Source organism: Thrips palmi, unplaced genomic scaffold (genome assembly GCF_012932325.1).
Source record: "Thrips palmi isolate BJ-2018 unplaced genomic scaffold, TpBJ-2018v1 HiC_scaffold_15, whole genome shotgun sequence".
NCBI classification, from domain to species: domain Eukaryota; kingdom Metazoa; phylum Arthropoda; class Insecta; order Thysanoptera; family Thripidae; genus Thrips; species Thrips palmi.
This window is the reverse complement of record NW_023144624.1, coordinates 6,165,143-6,188,037: the sequence shown is the minus strand read 5'-3', so window position 1 is coordinate 6,188,037 and position 22,895 is coordinate 6,165,143. Positions and strand designations below refer to the sequence as shown.

Genomic DNA, 22,895 nt, shown 5'->3' with positions numbered 1-22,895 from the left:
GTAAAAACGAGGGTCCGTCCGGGATTTGAACCCGGGACCTCTCGCACCCTAAGCGAGAATCATACCCCTAGACCAACGGACCGCGATGACTAGTGAAGGTGGGGGTATTCTGCATTCTCAGCGCGCAAGAGACGTGAGTCTGTTGGGTTGCCTACCTCCGAGGCTCCGAAGGTGCCGCTCAGCTGAGTAGGTAGTGACGTAACCCATACATCACTCACGTTTTTCTTTTTTAGGGAGACCGGAAAGAATAAAAAGAGCCACATGCACTGAATTTAATTAAGGACACGACACACCACTTTAAATCTCAGAATATTTTTCGACATTTTTATTTATTCCCTGGCTCTCAGGGGAGGCCAGGCTGGCAAACCCAAGGCCTTATCGTTGCCTTATCAGTACCAGCTCACAAGTCAGTGCATTCATCTTCGTTGATCCTCCGCGGCCAGCATGGTCCGATCGGCAACGATTACGAGGCGAAGGTTCTTACTGTGATTGAAACCTTCATCCCACATGTCAGCTTGTAAAGGCCTCGTCACTATACTGAAGGTACAGAGAAGGCAGCCGTAGGCGATCCAACTCAACGCCGAAACGAGGGACTTCCTTTCCAGCCTATCATGTTCATGTGTGTCCCCAGCGACAGCCGTTTGGCTAGAGGCCTCTCTGGCGCCCGGTGGGTAGGCCACCCATTCGACGCCTCTGACTAAGAAGTCAAAAATGCACTAATCAAACCCTCAATTTCTCTCCCCGCTCCTTCCCTCTTCGTGTTTGCACAGGCTGTACTTCATAGTATTTGCTGAATTGACCTGTTCTTAATTTCAGAACATTCAACGAACAATTTTGTACATTCAGGTGTGAAAACAAGGAAAAAGTCCTTGTGTGCTCTGTGGCCGTAAAATGACTACATCTTATGAATGCTCTTGTGGAGAATGAAGATGACAAGCCCCCCCCCCTCCCCAACCAACCACCACTTTTTATCCTCCTTCCCCAAGGCAAGGCGGCCGAGGATGACGCAGGGTATCGTCTCCACTCCACCTGAGCGCGCGGTGCGCGCAGTTCTGCGTACTGGCCTCATGCCGCATTGTGGTGGTGAGGCCGCTATCAGAGGCACCCTTGTCTCGGAGTCCTCGAGCCAGTCGCTCCGTGGCAGCCTAGCCGGTGGCGACCGTCCTGCGGGTCAGCAGATAACTACACCTGCACATCGGTGAGGCAACAGCGGACAGGGGCACGCGATCTTCAGAAATCCGGACTGATAAATGTTGCACAGGCTCTGAACTCCACCGCTGTTTTCCACAGAACGTCTGCAACGCCAAGATGGACACGGGCGTCACCAAGGCTATGGACATGGGCGGCGGCGGCATGGACATGGGCGGCACCACCATGGACATGGGCGGCGGCGGTATGGACATGGGTGGCGGTGGCGGAGACATGTACATGATGGTGAGCTATGCGATGCAGTACGTAGATCTAGATCAAATCAAAGGCTGGCTGTCCTGGTGCTCTTGGCCGACGCCAGGGGTCGAATCCATGCACCGCCTAAATGCCCCCGTTTCCAGATTATGTGGTTCCACGCGGGCATGAATGAGTACGTCCTGTTCGACTTCTGGAGGGTGAAGGACGGCGCCAGCCTCGCCTACAGCATGGTCATCCTCTTCCTCGCAGCCTTCTTGTACGAGGGGCTCAAGTACACGAGGCAAGTAACAACGCAGTGGTCGCCGGACGGCTAGCGTAGGCCGCTGACATGGGACTAGTCTCATGCCGCTGACCACTGGCCAACTCTCAAAGGGGCGGTCGCGAATCCGAGGCGCGCGGGGAGCGCGGGGCAGGGGGAATGACCGAGGGACCGAGGCCTCGACCGAGGCTATGAAAGTGACGCGAGATTGGAAAGGGGATTTCCCCTGATAACTGCGCGCTGCTAAGCGCCTCACCTTGTAAGAAGAGAACGAAGTGCTCGGCTGAAAACTAGGTGTGAAATTGACTTTGAAATAATGTGGCTTCGCACTCTGATGTCCAGGGAGAGTTTGTACGTGAAACACAACCACAAGCACGGCAACTCACAAACCAGTTCGGTAGAGCTCAACGGGCATCACCAAGAGACCAGGTAAGATGAGGCAACATTTTTAAAAAATAGCAAAATATATATTGTAACAAAGCAAAGACTAAAAAAAAAATATATATTTTTTATCCAGCTGGATCCGCGGTATGCTGCGGCCGTTGCATCTGGTGCAGACAGGACTTCATGCCGTGCAGTTCTTGCTCTCCTATCTCCTCATGTTGGTCTTCATGACTTACAATGTGTGGTTGTGCCTAGCAGTCCTGCTTGGCGCCACTTTCGGTTTCTTTGTGTTTGGATGGAAGAAGGAGAAAGCTGTTGATATGACAGAACATTGTCATTAAGGGCACTGATGTGTACAACTGCATCACATTCTCACAGGATAATTTTTAATGGTTAACAACTTTGCTTACTTGTTTTATTTAAAATTCATCACATTTCAACAATCCTAACAGCATCATAATTTCAAACAAAAAACAAAGCTCAAGAGTGGATTCTCACTCTTTTTCATTGTATCTGTCGCAAACAATCTCACCAAATTATAACACTGACTGAGTAGAAACGAACATTGCTTTAGAGGACCTTTAAATACAGAATATTGTTAAATTCTTAAATAAAGTGTTTCATTGCCCCTATTGCATCCCCCAAAAATACTAAATGGGAAAGGAAGAAATATGGCCCTTGAAACTGAAAGTTAAAGCGCAAATGACAAATATATATATTTGAAAGAACCATATTTACATCATATGTTTCAAAGCCTTTGTCAAAACATTACATCAGATATGGCAAACAAAATGGAATAATACTATGAAACAAGATTTATAATTCATCTACATAATGAACAGTAGCCTAAGGCACAGTCTTACATATACCTACAACTAATGCACAAATGGACTGGTACAGTGAACTGACTTTAACGAACTGTCCACTGACCAGTGTAATTATTGATCATCATACAATCCACATGCAGCAACTCTAGCAGTGGTCCAACACTTTCATGTAGAAAAAATAGCAAGTAAATTGGGTTTTAAAAAACTTAGAATAATTACCTTAATTTAACCTAATTTTGCTGGTAAATAATTATGATGACTTTAATTTGTTACTTGCTCGTATTTTTTTTCACACCATACTATTAGTAAAATTACCGACAATGAAGTATCATGGCATTTTATTACACAGCAAGCTACACAAAAACGAAAGGAAAATCAATTTGCAGAAAAGCTTCATGGGAACTCACCGCTTTTTCTCTCAGATGTAATACTATTGATGCACTTATTCAGCTGACTCCTTAACCATTATCCAGAAAATCGCCACCAATAATTTTGTCCTACTTTTATCAATTTATCATAAGTACTCACATTTAACAACTGTGAAAAAATACATTTAACAACTGTGAAAAAATAGTGTATCTGGACCTCCTTCATCCTCAACAACTCCGAGATAATGTTTAAATCCAGCAAAATAATACAAGTTTCTAAACCTAGTTGAGAGCACACAAAACTCAATGACAGCAGAAGACACATAATAATAAATCAACATTTCTATTTAGGTACTACATTTGGTACAGAATGACTATAAATAAAAGTACATACTGACAAGACAAATACAATCAATATGATTAGCATATGGTGCAAATTTACAGTTTAATACAGCTATAAATACCCATATGTCAAAATAGTACTCCAATCTCAATTTAACACAAAGCTAAGTACCGATTGACATGATTTATTTTCATTAAAATGACGGTAACTACTTTCAGCATAGGGCAGTCTAACACAAACAATATTTCATCCCTGTGTTAATTCATTAGTCAAAGGAACTTGCAAAGTTGAAGCTAAAATATTGCTTCATGTTATGATGACTGCTGCCATTGTCTTTCTCATATATTTTCTTAAAAACAAAAAGAAAAGCGTCTGGCGGAAATTATAGTTGAGGGTTGAGTAAATAATGCCAACCAGCTTTTATCTAACAGCAAAATATGATAAAATATAGAAATACCTCCCAGTAAAATTTACACAATTTGGCGATTAGAAAGGCAACTATTGGCATGGAAGGAATTGACCTGGTGGACGGTTAGAGGGGAAATGGCAAGTAGCAAAGCAATGAGCTGCCGAGGGAAAAGTACAGAGTTATTGTAAATGAACTAGGGCAGTCAGCTGAAGAAGCAATCGTCGCTAAACCTGATGGCACTCATTTGAGAATGAAGAGTTGGAAAAGTAGCCCACCTGAAACGCGAAGTAGTGGCAAATCATACTACTAGTCGGCTATGGGTGCGAAAGCATTAGCGGTCCGGGATTACAGCCTGGCGCGACACCAGCCTGGAGTCGCTACGGCCGATCAGTAACAGAGCTAAAAGTGACATGACGCCCTTGCCCTCCCCTTTTTAAATTAACTTCCTAGAGCGAGCGTACCGGACCCCTCCCGTAACACCCTTTGGCCGGGGACCACACGTTTCCTGGAAACGGTTCGAATCCCTGCAGCTTCCCGCCGACGGCCGAGGGAAGGCCCTGCTGCTTGCCGCCCTTGGCGCCCTGGCGCACTAGTGGAACGGGTTGAGCGAGCTGTTGGCAGAAGAGCGGCCGCGCCTCCGCTGCGGCAAGATGCCCCTTCTCGCCATGTAGAACCGGATGGTGGAAATAGGGATGCCGAAGCGGTCCGACACGGTCTGGAAGGTGGAGCCCTTGACCACGCAGTCTGCCGCCTTCTGCAGTTCGTCCTCCGAGCGCCGGATGCGCGCCTTGCCGGGGCTCTGGCCCTGCCCCATACCCATGGCCCCCACGCCGCCCATGGCCGCCATGCCGCCCATGCCCAGCAGGTTCATGGCGGGGCCCTGGTCCTGGTCGAAGTCGCAGGCTGAGAAGGTAGGCGTCGAGAGAAGGCTCTCGACGGGCACAGGTCCCATGCCGGGCCCCATGCCCTGCCCCATACCCATGGCGTGAGGGTGTGGGTGCAGCTGCTGGTGCATAGGCCCCATGGCCCCGTGCTGAGGCTGACCGTGACGTCCCGACACTGCAAAGAGACAAGTCCTGAGTCAAGCTACTGCAATTTAACACAGGCCCACAGGGGCATAACAGGGTTTAGACTAAACATGCTTCAATGCCGTTTCAAACACTTTCCTGATCAATGGGTCGACAGTTGAGAGCACTGGTGTAGAATGCACTCTCTGTCCCGTCTCTCCCTCTCTCTCGTGTAGAAAGTGTGAAATGAGTTGACGACAAGAAAATGCGTCTGCTGTTCATGTAAGTGCCTGTCAATGTTTTAGCTTATCACGGACTGTGTTATGCGATTGTTCCTGACTACAAGTGGCTGATCCCTACAGTTTTTTTAAGCCTTACACATACTACAGAAGAAAGGAAATGACATGCTGAAAAACAGAAAATTGTAATTGAGATAAATAATGTTTGTGTTGATGTTCCAGAATAGTCACTGACTAGTGTTAAACCCATGGACAGAAAGGAATCTGGTTAAATGAATTGTCGCAAAGAATACTTCATCAATGAATTTAATACACTTACAATTTACTATAGTCTTCAAAAAGGAACGCAAAAAATCAACAGGTAGCAATACAAACAAGGAAGAGAGAATCAACAGATATTTTAAAAGTTCAGCAAAATGGAAAAGAAGTCATGGATTTAGTTGACAAATTCTGAATTTGCTGAAATCTTGACAAATTCATTCACAAGTTTCTAGAGAAAGCACTCAAAATGGAGACAACTGAGAGGTGTTCCTTCGAACACCGTATCGATCAACAGGGGACACTATACCCCGCCTCTTCATGTGGTAGAGCAAAGTGGTACGAGGGATATCAAAGTTCTTAGCAACTGCATTCACAGACATTCCATTGGCAACTTCTTCCAGGCATTGTTGAATGAGAGACAGATCATGAAGACGTCGTTTCAGTCTGGGAACGCCTCCTGTCCACATCACTGAACCTGAAGGAAGAAACCAGTGTTAGAACCATGAATTTTAAACAACTCACATTTTTAACAACTCACATAATTACTTACCATAGAATGGTTCAATCAACGAAGACAAAAGTATGTAATAAGGGGCACTTGGAGTTGAGAAACAGAAAATATGCAATAATGATAAACATTTATTTCTGAGAGGGGAACCAATAGTGGAGAACTATGTCTCCCTTATCAGTTTGGTGCTTTGTCCTCATAACACAAATTTTACAATTCAAATAATTCACAATAATAGACCATAGCTGAAAATTACACAGGATAGGGCTAGAATACTAGACGTAACTTTCCCATCTAGGACCCTCAGTAAGCCCAGTTGCTGCTAACAAACTCATTCTCTGAACGTAATGTTCAGGGTCAAATAATGGCACTTGTATCGAGGCCTGGTCTATTTGAGAAAAATACTGGCTTGACATTAATAACACAGGCTGACTTTAATCATGGCGCATATATTTTTATATTTGCTAAAATAGATTCTTTGAAAGGATTTTTTTAAAAAATCAGTTAGGCTGAAAATGTAGGCGGTCACACATTCTTTAGACAAATGTGAAAGGTAGATGTGGAGTGGATATTTACAAACGGAAGCAACCTCTAAACATTGCACTAGCTTGACAGATAGTAAATGATCACATACAAGTACTTACATCTTCACAGTTTAGTTATTTACATTTAAATATGTACATTTAATACAAAGAAAATATGGTAAGCAGTAAGAACTTGCATCAGTCAAAACTAGAAATCAGTCTTCATGACAAACCCTCCAAACTAAAAGTTCATGAAATGAGTTTGCCAGGTAAGGATTCATTTGAATATGTCGCTTATTGTTTCTCTGTCTTTGACAGAAGTAATTAAGGAGTATCGGTTTAATGGCTAAACTATTTAGATTACTGTACAGAATTCAAATTTGTTCCTACACTGATTGCATAAAGTGGAAAGCAAGAGCTACAAAAGTTGATTGAAAACAAGCATTTGACTACAACAGTGTCTCTCTTCTACAATATGCAAATTCAGTAGAAGCTAATAAGATCTAATTCACAGACAAAATTAAATCAGATGTTAGCATTCATTAAAAATATTGCTAAAAATCACAGTGTGCCCTGCAAGAGGTCAGCAGCTCTCTGTACAACAATTACCAGATATATTGCCTCAAAAACTTTTAAAATAATGTATAAAATATAGTAGCTTTAGTTAGAATGAGAAGAAATGATTGCAAAATTATGTTACAAGACCATAATACACTATACAGTTAACAACCATTCACTCTCTCTTTGTTCCACAAGGCTAACACAAGGCACAAAGAAATGTGAGCTGATCTAAATGTAAAAAGTTTTAGCCAACAACCAACACACATAAAGTTGGTATGCAATGCAACTGAATTTTAATCTCCAATGAAATATTGAGGAAAGAAATTAAGTTGACAGAAAGAAATGAAAACACAGATCTTATGTGATGCAGTAGCTGAACTAAATTCTAAGAATCACATATCCTACATCAACTTCTGGGACCTCTTCATAACAGAACAAAGAGAAATCTTTGGCATAAGAAATCTGAATCTAATGAATCAAGATTTGACATAATACACTGTTAACTGTCTCCATCAGTACTGAAAGTTTTGGATATTTGTAGGGAGATTTGCGCATGCGTATTGCATGCACAGTATTTCTATTTGACATCGTAGTTTTAGTGTGGATCCGTGTGGCCAAGTCACAGTCTTTGTGCTGGATCCTGAGCATACACGTACATTATTTTTTCCAGGGCACAAAGCAACTGAGATAACGAGATCACTAACAATACATGATACCAATAACTTCCAAATAATTGTTTGGAAGAAGTTGTTATAGATGTGATGCAACAGGGCAAAATCAACAGCAAAATATTTTTTATTTTTTTAAAGGAACAAAAGCTGAGTTAGTTATCACATTTGCCAGTCTAGTCTACAATATAACCACAATGTGATCACGACAAAATAATAATAAGTACAAGAGAAAATCTCCACAATAACTTTAATATGACTACTACTCATTTTGAGTCAACTCACAAATACAACAGCAAAGGCTACAAAAATGATTAAGAGTAAATACCATGGTTAAAGCTTATTTATGTACAAGGTGAATAGCCCAAGTTGTAAATCTTACACAAGTGCATAACGTGTAGTAAGTACTGTCCTAAAGACAATAAGATAGTAGCAATTCTAGGGGTCAATACAATTTAATATAGCAGTTTTAGGTACATAAGAAAAAACTTGAAGCTGTTGAAATTTATTCCACATTTTAAGGAAAAAAAAATATGAATAGTATAAGTGAAGTTTCTTTTTATTTTACACACAGATTTCTTTGGACCTATTGAGCAAGGATATGTTAAGCTTAGAAACCGATACGGCTGAAAAATGGCAGAATTGTCTGACAGTAAAATGATAAATCAAGAAAAATTGATTCAAATTGTATTCTGTAAGATGCAGGGAGTGAACCAAAAATACACACATACTAAGGTTCATTTCAGTTTGCAGAACTTTGGTGGAATGACTTCCTTCCCTACTAATTTAAATAAGACTTGCCATTCTCCTACAAGGCACCACAAACTGATTAAGCTAAACCTTAATATTTAATTCAGTTCAAGCAAAACAATCAGTCATTCATTAGAAAATAAATTCCACAACCATTCCACCATCAATAACTACTAAAAATTAAGTACATGTGTTTATGTAATATTAAATTTACTATTCGGGTGAATACTTTGTTCTGTTTGTTCTACATCTGATTCGTCCGAAGCACTCTCTGAATCCGACTCATCATCCATTTCTGTCGCTACTCCGGTAACATCCTCACCACTGCTTTTAGCACTCACACCAACACCACTTACTGCTTCTTCTTCTTCCTCCTCATCTTCCTCCTCCACTTCTTCATCCTCATCTTCTACATCTCCCTCATCATTGGCAGGCTGTGTATCACTCTTCTCACTTATCTTTCTACTACTAAGAGCTTCCTGGTCAGGTTCAGAATCTAAATCTATTTCAACAGGGGGTGTTCTGGAGGCTTCAACTTTTGGAGGCCTCAACTCTTGAATATCACAAAACTCACTTCCAAACTCACTACCGAAGCCAGCACTAAATTCATTGTTAAAACCGTATTGCTGCTGAGAAACAGAGTGGCTGCTCTGCTGAGCATGGTGCTGAGAAGACTGAGGGTTCTGAAGCTGAAACTGCTGCTGCTGCTGAAGATGACCCTGTTGTAAATGGTGATGAGAAGCATGTTGCTGCATCTGCTGCATCTGCTGCTGCTGCTGGTGTTGAAGCTGTTGCTGCTGTTGTTGCTGCTGCTGCTGATGTTGCTGCTGTTGCTGCTGTTGATACTGTTGTTGATACTGCTGTTGTTGGTGCACAGAGTACTGTGGTGGATTTGGTCGGGGAAATGATGAGGGGTTCATGAAATTTCCAGGCATTCTGAATGGTTCAGAGTAGAAATGATACCTGCACAAAGAAAAAGATACCAAGGTATAATATGAACATGATAGGCTAAGCAGAGAAGATGAATAACAACTTTTTCAGTAAATTAGTGACAAAGTAAAAGAATAAAAACCCAAAATGTTAGAAAATGTATCAAAAGATTAGGCTTTTAGAGCAATAGCAATAACAAAATTGCTTTGGAACATAGGTTGGTTATAACCACTGAGAACACTTACGATGATCCAGATGAAACAGGCCGCCCCCTCTTAAGAGGCAAACGCAGCATTCCAGTTCGCTTCATATAGTTTCTCAAGGTGGTTGGTGGAATTTGGAATTGAAGAGCAGCCTGTCTCAGAGTGTAACTTCGATCTATGACCAGATGAGCAGCCGCTTTCAAGCTTGGATCATCTCGTTTAGGACGTCCTCTCCGAGCAGTTGAGCCCAGGAGATATTCCAAGTGTTGCCAAGCTAAAAAAAAAACGTGTGAAATTAGAAAAGTGACCACTCAACTACTGTACTTAACAAAGAGCACATGGTTAGCAACTTACTGGGACTAGGACAAGAAAAAAAAAAAAACAGAAATTGAAGAAGATAAAGTAACAAATTAGTACTTCTCAACAAAATAGAGAAAGTTAAGGTAACCCAAGAAAGATAACTAACAGGTGCTAAAAATGGGTCTGCAGAGGAGAGAGAAGGTTCAAGGACTTCCAAGTGAAAACAGTAATGTGAAATTTAAAACACATAGAGAGGAAGAATAGTGTTTTGTAAGGAAAAACCACAATATCAATAAAACAAAATTAACTTCATTAGAAGTATTGTTGAAAAGAGTTTCAATAGCGTTAAATTGAAATCAAAATTTTCCTATAGTTAAATTGAAATCAAAATTTTCCTATAGGTGGCAACCAGTGAAAACATAATCTGACCCTCAAACAAACTACTTACTAAGAGATGTAGGAAGGGGGCTACTTCAATGAACTAGATGAATAATACATCAGTAAAACAGAGGTACAGCTTTACCATTCATAGAATTTGTATGTGCTGCTAATTTGAGCTGCCCCAAGAGAACCTTTGTGAACATCTTGACTGAAAGTTGTCTTTGGTTTGACTAGCATGTTGGCAGTTTGAGATGTGAAAGAAGTGTTTCCTTTATTGCTCCCTCTGCTCATTGAATATCTCCCCTCCACGACACACCCACCCACCCACAAACACACACCCACACACATAAAGTAGAGTTCAGATATTTTGTTATGAGTCAAAATTAAAAGGCAAAAGGTTACCAAGAGGAAGCAGGAAATAGTTCTTAAGATCATGAAACCAAGTAGTTACAAGAATTAACACATTTATTAATTCATCCTCCCAGTTCAGTAGAACTATTAATAAAAACCAGCAGATTTGAATTGAAGGCACAAAGTCAACATTCAGTCATTATTTATCTCTAACTTGTGTTGAAAAGCAAAAAGGTACAAAACAAACATATGCTCCAAAAAATAAATAAACCTACAGGATTGAGGCCACTAAAAAAAACACAGAAAGAAAACAAAAAACATGTTTTAACAGGAAGGCATTAATTACCAGCTCACTAATTTCCAGAGATAAAAAAACAGAATGAGCTGCTCTGAATGCACTGAAATATGTATGGTTTGTTCCAAATCCTACCTTAGCTTTCTAACTACGCAAAATATTATTATCTAAAACCTAAAGACCAGATAATCAAAAACTATAACTCAGATGGCGGAGTGACATTTCACAGCAACTCTCTAAGGCACACTTGGCAATTTTCATGCAAAAAGAAAAAGAAGAACACAAATTAGTGTTGTTGTTGGCCTATGATAAAATTTATCTAAAGCATTAAGAAGTGCAGATAGTATATGACATACAGTATAAATGCGCTTCTTTCTTTATGATGCCATCAGAGTTCCCATATCTGAAAGTACATACTACATACTACTCTATGCAATACCTTAACAGAAAACAATCCAGTGCAAACCACTTAAAAGTAAATTTAATATCCCATGGTTAAATCTTTCCAGAAAATAACCTGACATGGAATATTGTAGTTAGTGTAATTGGTCTTTTGAAAGTTTGACATAAAAGCATCAGTCACAGCAGGAAAATAGTAATTAAATAAAATACTGATACAAAGCCAGTCTTGTCTTGCTCACTCACACCTTAACCCGATAATACTGCTCCGTGATGTTTAGCATAGATCCTTCTGAAATGGCTTAAGACTTGAAACCCAATTTTACTTTAGCAATATTTTTTACTCTAATCTTTTTCTCAAAGTACACAGAGATTTTTAAAAAATTAACAAGAATCACTTTATACCCTGATTAAGGTTAACAATCTGCTTCTGCAGGACCTAAATAATAAAAAGGGCAAATGAAGAAGAATCATTTTACTTTATTTGGCTTGACAACTTTGAATGAGGGACATTCAAAATAAACACAATGGGAAAGAAAACGAATGTAAAGTTTAGTAGAAGCATAACAGATACAACTACTCGTCTATTAAAGACAAGCACATGCTTCAAAGCTTTGTTAGAATCAGCTGTCAGAACAGTCGTCCTTAGAATCAGCCGCTAAAGGGACCGGAAGGATCAAGTCTGAGGAAGTATTTGGGGACTGCTGTGCAGCTCTGGCAGCTGCGCGTCTTAAGTACGGTGCACTGAACTGGCTCTGAATATTGAGCCTTTTCATCCAATCGCGAACAGTTTTTTCAGGCACTCCATGCTTCCGTGATGCTTTGTAGACACTTTCACCACTACTAACTTCCATGATTGCAGCCCATAATGATGCCTCTGAGTATTGACGATAGAAGCGGGCGCGAGGTACCCAACTGGGGCGCATCAGCATCGATAGTTCTGTTGAGGAATAACCATTCTTTCAAATTCAGATCATATGCTACTAAGTTAAGATATAAGATACATAAAAATTAGCAGCAAAATCAGTGATTCAGTTAATAACAACAAGCAAAACTAGGAAGTTGAAAATTACATGGGTTCAATGTGAGAAAACCCTTAGATCTAACTAGCTAAGAATTGAGATACAGCTAGGGCTTAAACACTACAACTGTTTAGGAACTACAGACACATCCAATCCAAACATTGGGTGGATAATAAAAAAGGACACAGGAACGAGTAAGTATCAGCCCTACTGTGAACCAAACTCCCAATGTTTCAAATGCATTCCCTTATCAATCCATAATTTATCATGCATTACAACCACATGCACACCAATCCATTACAATACTAAAGAGACAAATGTTCTTCTTCACCTCATGCAAATATTACTGCAAAATGAAGACATAAATATGACAAATAGTATACCAAATCAAACCAGAAAATAGCAAGAGTGGGAAAGAGAAATTTAAAAAAATAAAAAACTGTTTCCTCTTTGACAAATTAACAAGAACAATTTAATGATGTTTTGATAAAAATATGTCATCCTGGGCTGAAAGCATGCAATGGGAAAGACACAAATATAATACTGACTCATTCTGGTTGCACAAGTCCATGAGGTATATCTTATGCAAAACATATTTCAAGGAGCTGTCTTTTGAAGAGACACCAATTTTACAAGCAAACAGTGGCATATGTTCGAAATACTATCGGCCGCCCCCTTCCCTTCTGCAGGAGTTTTGATTTACTGTTTGAGTGCAGAAACAGATGAGCCTGTTACCTGGCCTCAAATGAACACAAGACGAAGGGTTCTAATGTGGAAAATTTGTGTTTCCTAACAATACGTGAAAAGTCGTCTGCCATGCCACAGGATTTATTAACAGATTATTTTAGATGTAGTTGAGAGCTGCAACAGTAAGAGCTAGTTCTCATACATGTGTGGATTGTGTTACTCGGGGAAATTCCCTGAACAGAACTGAACTAATGAGAATTTCATTACCTCAAGTGATACAAAGGAAAGGGCTTTGATGTTAAAGCATAAAGTCTTCACTTTAAAAAAAATGGGGCAAGATTACAAAAAAAAATCTTTATTATGAAAACACTAGGAATTTTATACAATGTTTCATGCTAATGCACAAGAAGCCTTAATACTCAGTGCCACAAAGGTGAGTTCTTGGGGCTTAGATCTATTGTTTCCATTGGTCAACACTTAAAAAAAAGATAGAATCAGACAGCTTTGCTTTGTCTGCTGTCCCAATAATTCATAACATTCCAAAAGTCTACATTAAGAAAGAAGTTAGTTATGCACATCATATTTGAAATGGTTCAGTCTTTAGACACTTGTTTTCAACATCAGACTTAATGACTGCAGAGGCGGCACCAAACAGGACATTGTGCAGAGGAACAGAAACAAGGCAAAAAAAAAAAAAAATTATCAGTATATGCTCCACCCTGCTTCAGAACAATGAAGCTATTCACTGCCAATAGACTGTTAGTTCAAAAAAAAAAAAAAAAAAAAAAAAAAAAGGTGCCCTCCACACTTTTGAGAGAATCTGGTATTGGCATTTTCAAACCCTGTAAATAACAAATTAAGTCACAAATTTAAAACCTGTGATCAATATCATATGTCTTTGGTATTAAAGAGGAAAAGTAATAAATAACTTGTCAGAATCATATCAGATTTCTCAGGCAATGTGCAAATGTTACATCATCACTTAAGGGGGTTGGGGAAGTTTTGGGCCTCCAATAACGACCCTATCTTAAAGACATGGGAAGGTTGGGTTAGACTGATGATGGAGGGTACAAAAGAGGTGATGTAGTATTTGCATGTTGCCTGAAGTCAGTTATCGTGAAACCATCCAAAAATGTGCTCCACGATAATTACTTTACAGCAACTTTTTGAGAAACACCCGAGGCAAGTACGTGAGTATAAGGAAACATGATACAAACAATATTAAGCCAAAAAAAAGAACAAGAGAAAAAATGCATGCCTCAAAACATAAAATTAACCTAATTTCATCTCAATTTTCTTGTAGTTTTCACTTAAGTCAACAGCTGAAGAATCATAGACAATTATAAGGACTTGTACAGCATGTGTATAAAAATGACTCAAGGGAGAATGGGTACCCTGTAGAAAGATTTCAAGGACAATCACTATGACTAGTCTTGTGTAAGTAACCAAATCATGCAGCCTGCACAAAAGTTGAATAATGTGATAAACTTACACTCGACTACTACTTAAAAATACAGCAAGTAAAAAAAGAAAACTGATTAAATGGTAATACAGCCTAGAGAAACAATTAACAATGACTGGGGTTTTAAGCTACACAAGCGAGGAATGTGACTAAAAGAATATAATATTTTAACGGTATGTTCACATGTGCAACTTGTATTTACAAAGTACAATAAATAAACTTGATGGGAAATAGGTCCAACATTAGAAGTACATAATCAGTGGTAAAACTTTTCAGGCTACTAATCCAACAGTCATTTATCATAAACAGGAAGTGAACTAAAATGTTAAATGCACACTAACTAATGAGTGAACCAGCCTCCCAAACTCATGAAAGAGTTTACGGACATTGCATGATAGAAGATCAAACCAAATAATCCTGTCATGCGTTCCTCATCATTAAAATCACAGTTATGTAGCTAAAAGGCTCCACGAGCAAGTGGTGAGGAAGAGGATTCAGCAAGAGCTGTTCCTTTGGCGCGATTCTTGATTCGGTAATGGAGAGTGGTCAATGGAACTCCATAATGACGTGCACATGCTCTCACAGATTTGAATCTTCCAGCCATCATATCTGCCACAGCTTGATCAAGATTTTCCTGAGAATACTGGCGAACTTGGCGAACATTGAGCATTCGTAAGTAATGCTGCATGTCAGCATTGGACATCATCCTGCCTGAAGTAATCATGCTCACATCGCTGCCCAAGTTAAAGTTGCCATATGACAAGTCGTAGATCATGTCTCCTTTAATGGTTATCGATGTTCCATGGATTATGTAAAAAAAAAAAAAAAAGAAGACGAAATGAATTCACTGCAGGGAATACTAAAGTAGGTTCTTTCCATTAGGGAAACTTAGAAAGTGGTGACAAATTGAGACTGCTGACTCCATACCCTGCAGCAAACATGCACAAGTGGAGTAAGCACAGGTGGGACCAGAACAGATTGCACTTTCACCTTCAAAACTAAAAAATTTAAGCATCACATATTTACATAAGCAAAAATTCCATGTTTATTTAATTGTGTTAAAAAATTAAGTCAAAATAAAACTACAGAAAACCTACAACCAGACACCTAGAACTTTGGTCCAAAACAGGCAAATGTGCAAAAATAAGCTATAAGGTGATGTGCAATTTCATGCTAGACACAGACCAACTTACATCCATAGACATGCATCTGAACTTGGCCAAACACGTAGAACGGAAGTCACCAGATTTTAACAAAATAAAAACGGGGCACAGGCAGGGTCTTCCACTTGGATGTAACAAACTGGCAGCACCAACCCACATTTGAGTTTAAAAGAAAGGGGGGGAGGGCGAGAAATAGAAAAGTGTGGTAATTTTTTAACTAAGATAAAACTTTTAGGGTTTTCAACCAAGAAGATAATATATGCCAAAAGAAAAGCTGTATGGCAATTAATTGTTTTAAAAAGAAATGATCACAAAACACGAAACAAGAACTTGAAAACAGGCAATAACAACAACAGATCATTTGTTTTCTTGCCGCCTATGGATTTCTAGTCATCACTCCTGTCCGGTGAAGGCATACCTCATTAAGGATCAATAAACAAGAAATATGAAGGATTTCACCTTGGGGCAAGATGAGATTTAATTTTATACAAAATACAAAGCAGAAATAAGTCTCTACATTAACAAAGAGAAAATAGAAGACTTATATTATGAATTTACTTAATGTTATGTACAGTCTAATTGTGGATGAATGCTAATGATGGCATTCTGAATTCAACTCTTGCTATTCCTTAAGTTTAATCGGCCCTAAAACTAGTATCACAGAACTATTACTGAAGTGTATGATAGAAACAACACCATTTCAATATAATGATAATGAAACAAGTAGCTTAAGAGACAAGTGTTTAAGATGAAGTTCACTTGATAGAATGATTAACACATTACGAATTTAATGACACTTGAGAAATTAATTTTAACTTTCCACGCTGAACACTCACAGACAAACACACACAAATTGGTCAGATAAACATCTGTTGACTTAGCAAATTTTAAGACCACATGTACCAAGGTGCACAGGCATGAAAACCCCATAAAACGCAATCCAATCAATGCAACTTTCTACCATACTATATTTCAACAAACAGAATGAAATGTGATACATTTCATTTCTTATGAATGAATGAGCAAGTGTATTGAAAATTTAACATCAGTTTATGCAGTTTATGCAATCAGTAGAAATTTGCGAAGTTAATTGACATCAGAGGAGTCTGATGGAGGCAAATTTGGCTCAGAATTGATAACTCTTAACATTTTCATTTTTTCTCTGAAACGTTTTTGACGAAGTCGTGCTAATACGAGCTTCCTTTCTCGTTTTTCAGCTTCTGAATGAAATTTACTAATGCGAGCTCTGCGGCCATCGACCAAGTTAACAGGTCCTCCAGGTATATCCCAGACAACTTCATCCATTGCACCATATGTAAAACTATACTCATCCGTATCATTAATATTATGCACATCTTGACTATGACTTGGGTGACTTCCATCTAATTGTGGGCTTCCTCGATATGACAACTGTGTCAGTCTGACAGAGTCCGGGATACTGTTGTGATGATCTACGGCAGCGACGCTTGGCAGCCATGTAAAGTGGGCAGAGGGGCCAACACCTGCATCCAAGACAATATTGTCAAGCTCAAAGGGAACTATCTAAGCTACACCTTGACCAGCCACCTCAAACTACTTGAAACACATAATCACTAGATATGAAGATTACCATTAATAATAAGGAAGGTTGGCTGTCAAAACTATTACAACAATGCTCTAAGAAGAGTAAAAGTAAAAGGTGCAAACCAAAGACAAATTAGAAATAATTCAATGTGCAAACAGAACAAAACTTCCTGCCTGATGAGGATTTAAGTCAAACCTTTTAATCATCATAAACATTTAGCATCAGCAAAACTTAATGATGAATAAAAGAATCGAAAGATGAAACGGTTTAAGTGAATGAGCATACTTAACAATATCATGCATCCCACATTTTTCACAAACAACCGGAAAACGCATCTTGTTCCTCTTGCCACATATAGAACTCTAATCCATTTTCAAAGCTAGGATAATACCCCAGTAAAAGGTACTTATGCTGAATGTACCTTGAAAATCTTGAATTTGACAGGAAAAGCTGTCATCTTTGTCTACAGCTGACACAATGATGAAAATATCAAATGTATATTAAGCCTAAAAAAACTCTAAATGAGACCAACTTCAAATTTAATACAAGCCGTTCATCTAGAAACAGAAGAAGCCTAAATGTCACAGACTCATGCTAATCTTTAACACAGAATGGACAAAAAAGCAAGGCCAGCATGACGGAACATTTATCACCAAGCAACCACACCAAATATCTCAAAAAAGAAAATAGAGATCATGCGGCACTCAAAGCCAAATTGTTACTGCATTCTATATAATATATGAATAATTTCATTAACACTGTACTATTTACAGGCACCATCACGTTAAGTTAATTTTAGAACCCTGAAAGTAGATTAGGAAAAGTCTATTGATTAAAATCCAAAATTTTGGAGTAGAGTGAAAGAAATTAGAAGGCACAAATTTCTACAAGACCCACATCTAAGTTATTCTATTTTACCATACACACAACATAAAAGTTCAGCGGCAAGACTACATCAGTAACAGGATGAACAAGAGAAAATATGTTATGGTTACAACTTACCATGAACAAATTAAAAATCAGCAGTCGCATATGAGATCTTCGTTTAAAAACCAACCATAAAAATAATGGATAACTGCACGTATCTTCAAAGACATCATCTTGTAGGATAGGCTATCACTTCCAAATAGCCACACAAACAAATTGCAGTAATTCAAAATAACAGCAACAAATGAGTGTTGAGTTCCTTCCCACCCCACCCTGTCCCTGTGTGGTGGTGTCTACACTTCGCTGAGATTTTCTGAGACAGATGTTTAGTGATGGAGATAGATGTTCAACAATGAGAGATGAGAGGGAAAGAAAAAGTCCTGCACATGATCAGGCCATACACTACAGCTAAAAATACTTTACATACATGCCCATGAAGTACGGTACAGTACGGGTCAAACAGACGAATGAAGGTCAAGAGCCCCAAGCTCCCCTCTGCTACAGTACAGTGTTCACTTTATTCAACAAGCAGTGCAATAGGGATCAGCCAACCCTCTTACTTAAGACCTACAAGCACGTGTTGCATTGAAAAAAGGTAGGCAACTTAGCAAGGATATGGTTTGAGGCAACATTAATTTTAAGTCTCCAATAAAAATAAAACTATTAAAAAATAACAAAAACAAACCACATTCTTGCTAAGGATGCTGCATCATCACTCTGAAGTTCAGGTCATGAGAAGGAAACTAAACAATTCCTTCAGTCAATAAAAGTTGAAAGTTCAAAATTGAAATCCATATGAAAAAAATAATGAAGGAGGGAACTTTAGAGGATGATGCTAGATATTCACAAGAGCATCTGAGAATCTAGTGATTTAACCTCACTGTCACCCAAAACCTTGAAGTCCACAAAACAGGCCAGAGCACAAGATAATAAATGAAAATTACTGGAATCAATTAATTCAGAAAATCATGGGAGATACTAGTCATAATAAAACCAGAGTCAGCACAGAAAACGACTGAAACAAATATCTAACAATTAAAATCATCAATGAACTAAAATGAAAATTAGAAATAAGATGAGACCATGACCCAATGCCAAGTGCAACAATGCCAGTCTTCTTAATATTCACAACATACATGCATGCTTGCATAAAAATGTCTTGCTTGCGTAAGAATATACAAATTTCCTATGTTTATTTACATAAGATTCAGAGTTCTGTGCTGGCTCTGAGATAAAACAGGAGAAGACCAGTCAGTCATTGAAATTCATCAGAAAAAATTGCTAAGAGGTTTTCATTTATAGGTGAAACATTCATTAATCAAAATAATAGGCTCTGTGAGCAACAATAGGCTCCAAAATAACATTTGTTTCATTTTGAACTTGACAGACTAAGTGCTCTTCTCCTTTGGGATAAGTTTGAATAATTTGTACATACCTGCTGTTGGCTTGGATTCTTGCACACCGGATGGTCCTGCCTGGTCTAAAGGTGAAGTTGGCATGGATATATCAGGGTTCATGCTGTTTGAATCATCCTGAAAACCCAATACCACTTGCATTGATGAAATCTTGTAGCAAAGCAGTTAGCATGAAGCACAGCTCATGAAAAATGAACATTTTACTAAACACAACTGCTATTCACCTGAATGTCAAATGAGTCGTAGTCCCCATCATTGTCGAAGTATGAATCTTCTTGGTCAATATTTTCACGTTTAATGTTCGACTAGACAGAAAAAAAGCATGGAGTCAATTTCCATGAACAAATATTTAAAAAATTAAAGATTGTTTAAGTTCTACACATTAAAAACTTACTCTGTCTGCAGTTTCCTCAGGACGAGGTTCCTTTAAACTACTGTTGCGTTCTGTATCTCTCAGTGGTGCTGATGTAACAGATGCTATGATAGGACCAGACACCCCTAAGACTGAAGCTAAATCATTATTTGATGAGGTTGGTGTAGATGTTCCTAGGGGGTTCTGAGTTGTGTTGGCTGATTTAGGAGTTGGTGCATTGGATTGTTGCTTCTCTTTACGTTCTTGGCGTTCTTGCCGCTCAGAGCGGTCCTGCTGCTGATCAGGAAATTTTCTTCGTTTGGCTGGAGGAGTTTCTCTCCCACCTGAATGCAACAACACAATTCAATGAAAATAATTTTCATTAGACAGGTACAGGTCTACGATCCTGGATAGAACTTACCACTGTCTGAAACTGTGGTTTCTGGAGGTAAACTGACTGCATTACTGTCTTGTTGTCTGTCAGCCCCACATAATCCTCTAATTTGCAAGGCTTCAGCAGCCTTTAGGAGAGTTGAAATTTCATCTTGAGATACATTCACTTCTCCTTTGTACATAAAATCGACTAATGCTTGTACCTCCCAATGCTTCATATCCTTCATAAAAATAATTGGATGTTGACATGGGTTCTGAACAAGTAACTGTTCAAAATACGTACTGCAAGCCGACAGTACCACCTGCCAAAAAAGAAATTAGCACTTAGAAAACTGGGGACAAATGGCAAAAGAAATGAAAACCAGGCAAATATTTATATACCTTGTGACATTTTATCATTTGAGCTTCACATGCTAAAGTGACATCAACAAAATGTTCACTATTGAGAAGCTTAGGAAATACATCCTGTAAGTTAGTTTGGTAACTGTTCCAACGTACACAAAATTGCTGAGATCCTAACATCTTCGGTACCTAAAACAGAGAAGAACAAAAATTTACAAGCAATTCACAAACTAATTATTTTTTTTCAACAGAGCAAATAAAACAGAGGGAGGTCTAAAAAAAAATTATGCAAGTGATCACCAAACAATTTTAAGAAATGAAGGTTGTTGAGGGCCTGAGAAGCCTAGTCCTTTGTTTGGCTAACAACACCTCTCACTATAATATTCAATTTTAGCTATCTTTTTTTTTTTAAGAGCTATGAAACCTCACAACCCAGAGCCGATTCCCGAACAAAATTTGAATCAAATAGCTAGTCGAACAGGCCAAACCATCAAACGAAACTGTTCTTTTAATAAACATCCAGAACAACATGAACCCGTCAGCCATCACTCAAAACCGACGCGTACGGATGTAAATGGCTCCGTCTATGGAAGCCTAGATCCACCATCAGGATGAACGCAAGGAAGAAAAATCACGTATTGAGGGGCTACGCGTTCCTCAAATACAATGCGAAACAAAGGCAAATAATGAGTGCCGAGCGTAGAGGCGAGAGACGAGGTCTAGGAATTTCAACTGGACAACGACAGACCGTTGCTCGATGATGAATGTGTCCGAGAGCCGGCGGCTCAAGGAAAAAACAAAGCTGTCTTTTCGCGTTCGGTCGTGCACAAATTCCACCCGAGGCGAAAAGGGATCGAAAACGCATGCGGCGCACCAGTTAAGAGAAGCTCCACTAGACGAGGCGCTTACAAAGACACGGGACCCCAGCGTTTCAAGGTTGCTGTTGTTTTAAATGGCTTAAGCAGCAATCATAAGGATGCAGAATGTCTTGGAAACAAGAAAATGTACGGCAAGGAGTTGCACATACGGCCCAAATCTTACCTTTAATGACTACTATCACTGTCCTTAAAGTTGTGAATGCAGCGGCAACAGCTTTAAGCCATAAATAGCGCGCCAGACCCTCAAATATTTCTTCCTCTCAATTCACTCATCTTAGGACAAGAGCTTGGTGACGCCAACGACGCTCGGCGTGCCTGCAAGATGGCGATGGTGCTTCCGAGGGTGGGGGAAGGCGAAGGGAGCGGAGAGGGGGATGGAGGGTGCGGTGACTCAACGTCTAGCCGCCAGAGAGCGCTGGCAGCGCCGCGGCCGCACGGCGGAAGGCGGACTGGGCGGGGCACAGCGCGCCAACGTTTTAGGGAAATCCGGAAATCCAAGCGGCAGGTAACCGCCGAAGGGTACCGAAGGGTGGCAATTCGAATCGGAGGAAATGGCACGAGGCAGCGTTCGTAACGCAACGCGCAAGTAGGACGGCAACCCAGAGAATGTTTGAATGAAAGGCACTCTTCATTGAAACCATGAGGCGAACGCCCAGGCCCAGCGATTCCGGAAAGTCGTTCCTTCCCTCCGCATTCACTGAAGGGGCGCGAGAGAGACGGGCTGATGAACCGCTCTTCTGAGAGCCCCGAGAAAGGGAGGCCCGAGTCGACTTGCGACTGGTAAATGGGACGAATTTCAACCAAAAGGTGGCGCACTGTAGCCGACAATGGGGAGGTTTGACGGGTCGACCAGGGCGACCAGGGGCCAGCCGGGCAGTCAGGGGCCGATGTGGCTGGCGGGTGGAAAAGGATGGAGACCATTGTGCTCCTGGCCCTGCCTTGCTGTGGTCCTGGACGGTGAAAGGACGAAAGGACCGAAGGACTCGATTGACCTGTTTTGATCCGGATCAACGACTCGGCCCGGCAGCCCCCCGCCTCGGCAGTCACCCTGGCAGCCCGGCGTCCCGGCGTCCCGGCGTCCCGGCGTCCCGGCGGATGGCGGGCCGGGTGCGGACAAAAGGGCTAGACCGGCAATGCCAGTGCCGGGTGGTGCCGGGATGGGGGTTTGGCCCTTGCCCGCCCTCGCGCGCCCAGCACATTCTGCGGAGGACGCCACGGGGGAGGAGGGCGAAAGGACGAAAGGGCCCACACTACCCTTCCGCAGGGCGCTTCCGAGGGTTTCTCGCGGAGGCCGGCCTAAGTGTGGGTTGGCTTCG

The 22,895-nt window shown here is 40.3% G+C and overlaps 2 protein-coding genes and 1 non-coding gene across 3 annotated transcripts; 1 reads left to right on the top strand and 2 right to left on the bottom strand.

Annotated features, from left to right (window-relative positions):
- Window positions 1–10: 10 nt before the first annotated feature.
- Trnap-agg lies at window positions 11–82 on the bottom strand. Its single transcript has one exon. It is a non-coding gene; the product is annotated as a tRNA-Pro (tRNA).
- A 955-nt stretch (window positions 83–1,037) lies between these two features.
- LOC117641659 (high affinity copper uptake protein 1-like) lies at window positions 1,038–2,661 on the top strand. Its single transcript, XM_034379155.1, has 5 exons — window positions 1,038–1,198; window positions 1,291–1,434; window positions 1,551–1,687; window positions 2,009–2,095; window positions 2,184–2,661. Exons 2-5 carry the CDS (start codon window positions 1,309–1,311, stop codon window positions 2,389–2,391), a joined length of 558 nt encoding a protein of 185 aa, XP_034235046.1. The 5' UTR covers window positions 1,038–1,198; window positions 1,291–1,308; the 3' UTR covers window positions 2,392–2,661.
- A 3,462-nt stretch (window positions 2,662–6,123) lies between these two features.
- LOC117641658 (broad-complex core protein) lies at window positions 6,124–21,921 on the bottom strand. The gene is made up of 8 exons (XM_034379154.1): window positions 21,743–21,921; window positions 20,741–20,890; window positions 20,388–20,661; window positions 20,009–20,310; window positions 19,839–19,919; window positions 19,635–19,731; window positions 9,691–9,922; window positions 6,124–9,478 (listed from the first exon to the last, which is right to left on the bottom strand). Exons 2-8 carry the CDS (start codon window positions 20,879–20,881, stop codon window positions 8,710–8,712), a joined length of 1,896 nt encoding a protein of 631 aa, XP_034235045.1. The 5' UTR covers window positions 20,882–20,890; window positions 21,743–21,921; the 3' UTR covers window positions 6,124–8,709.
- Window positions 21,922–22,895: the final 974 nt, after the last annotated feature.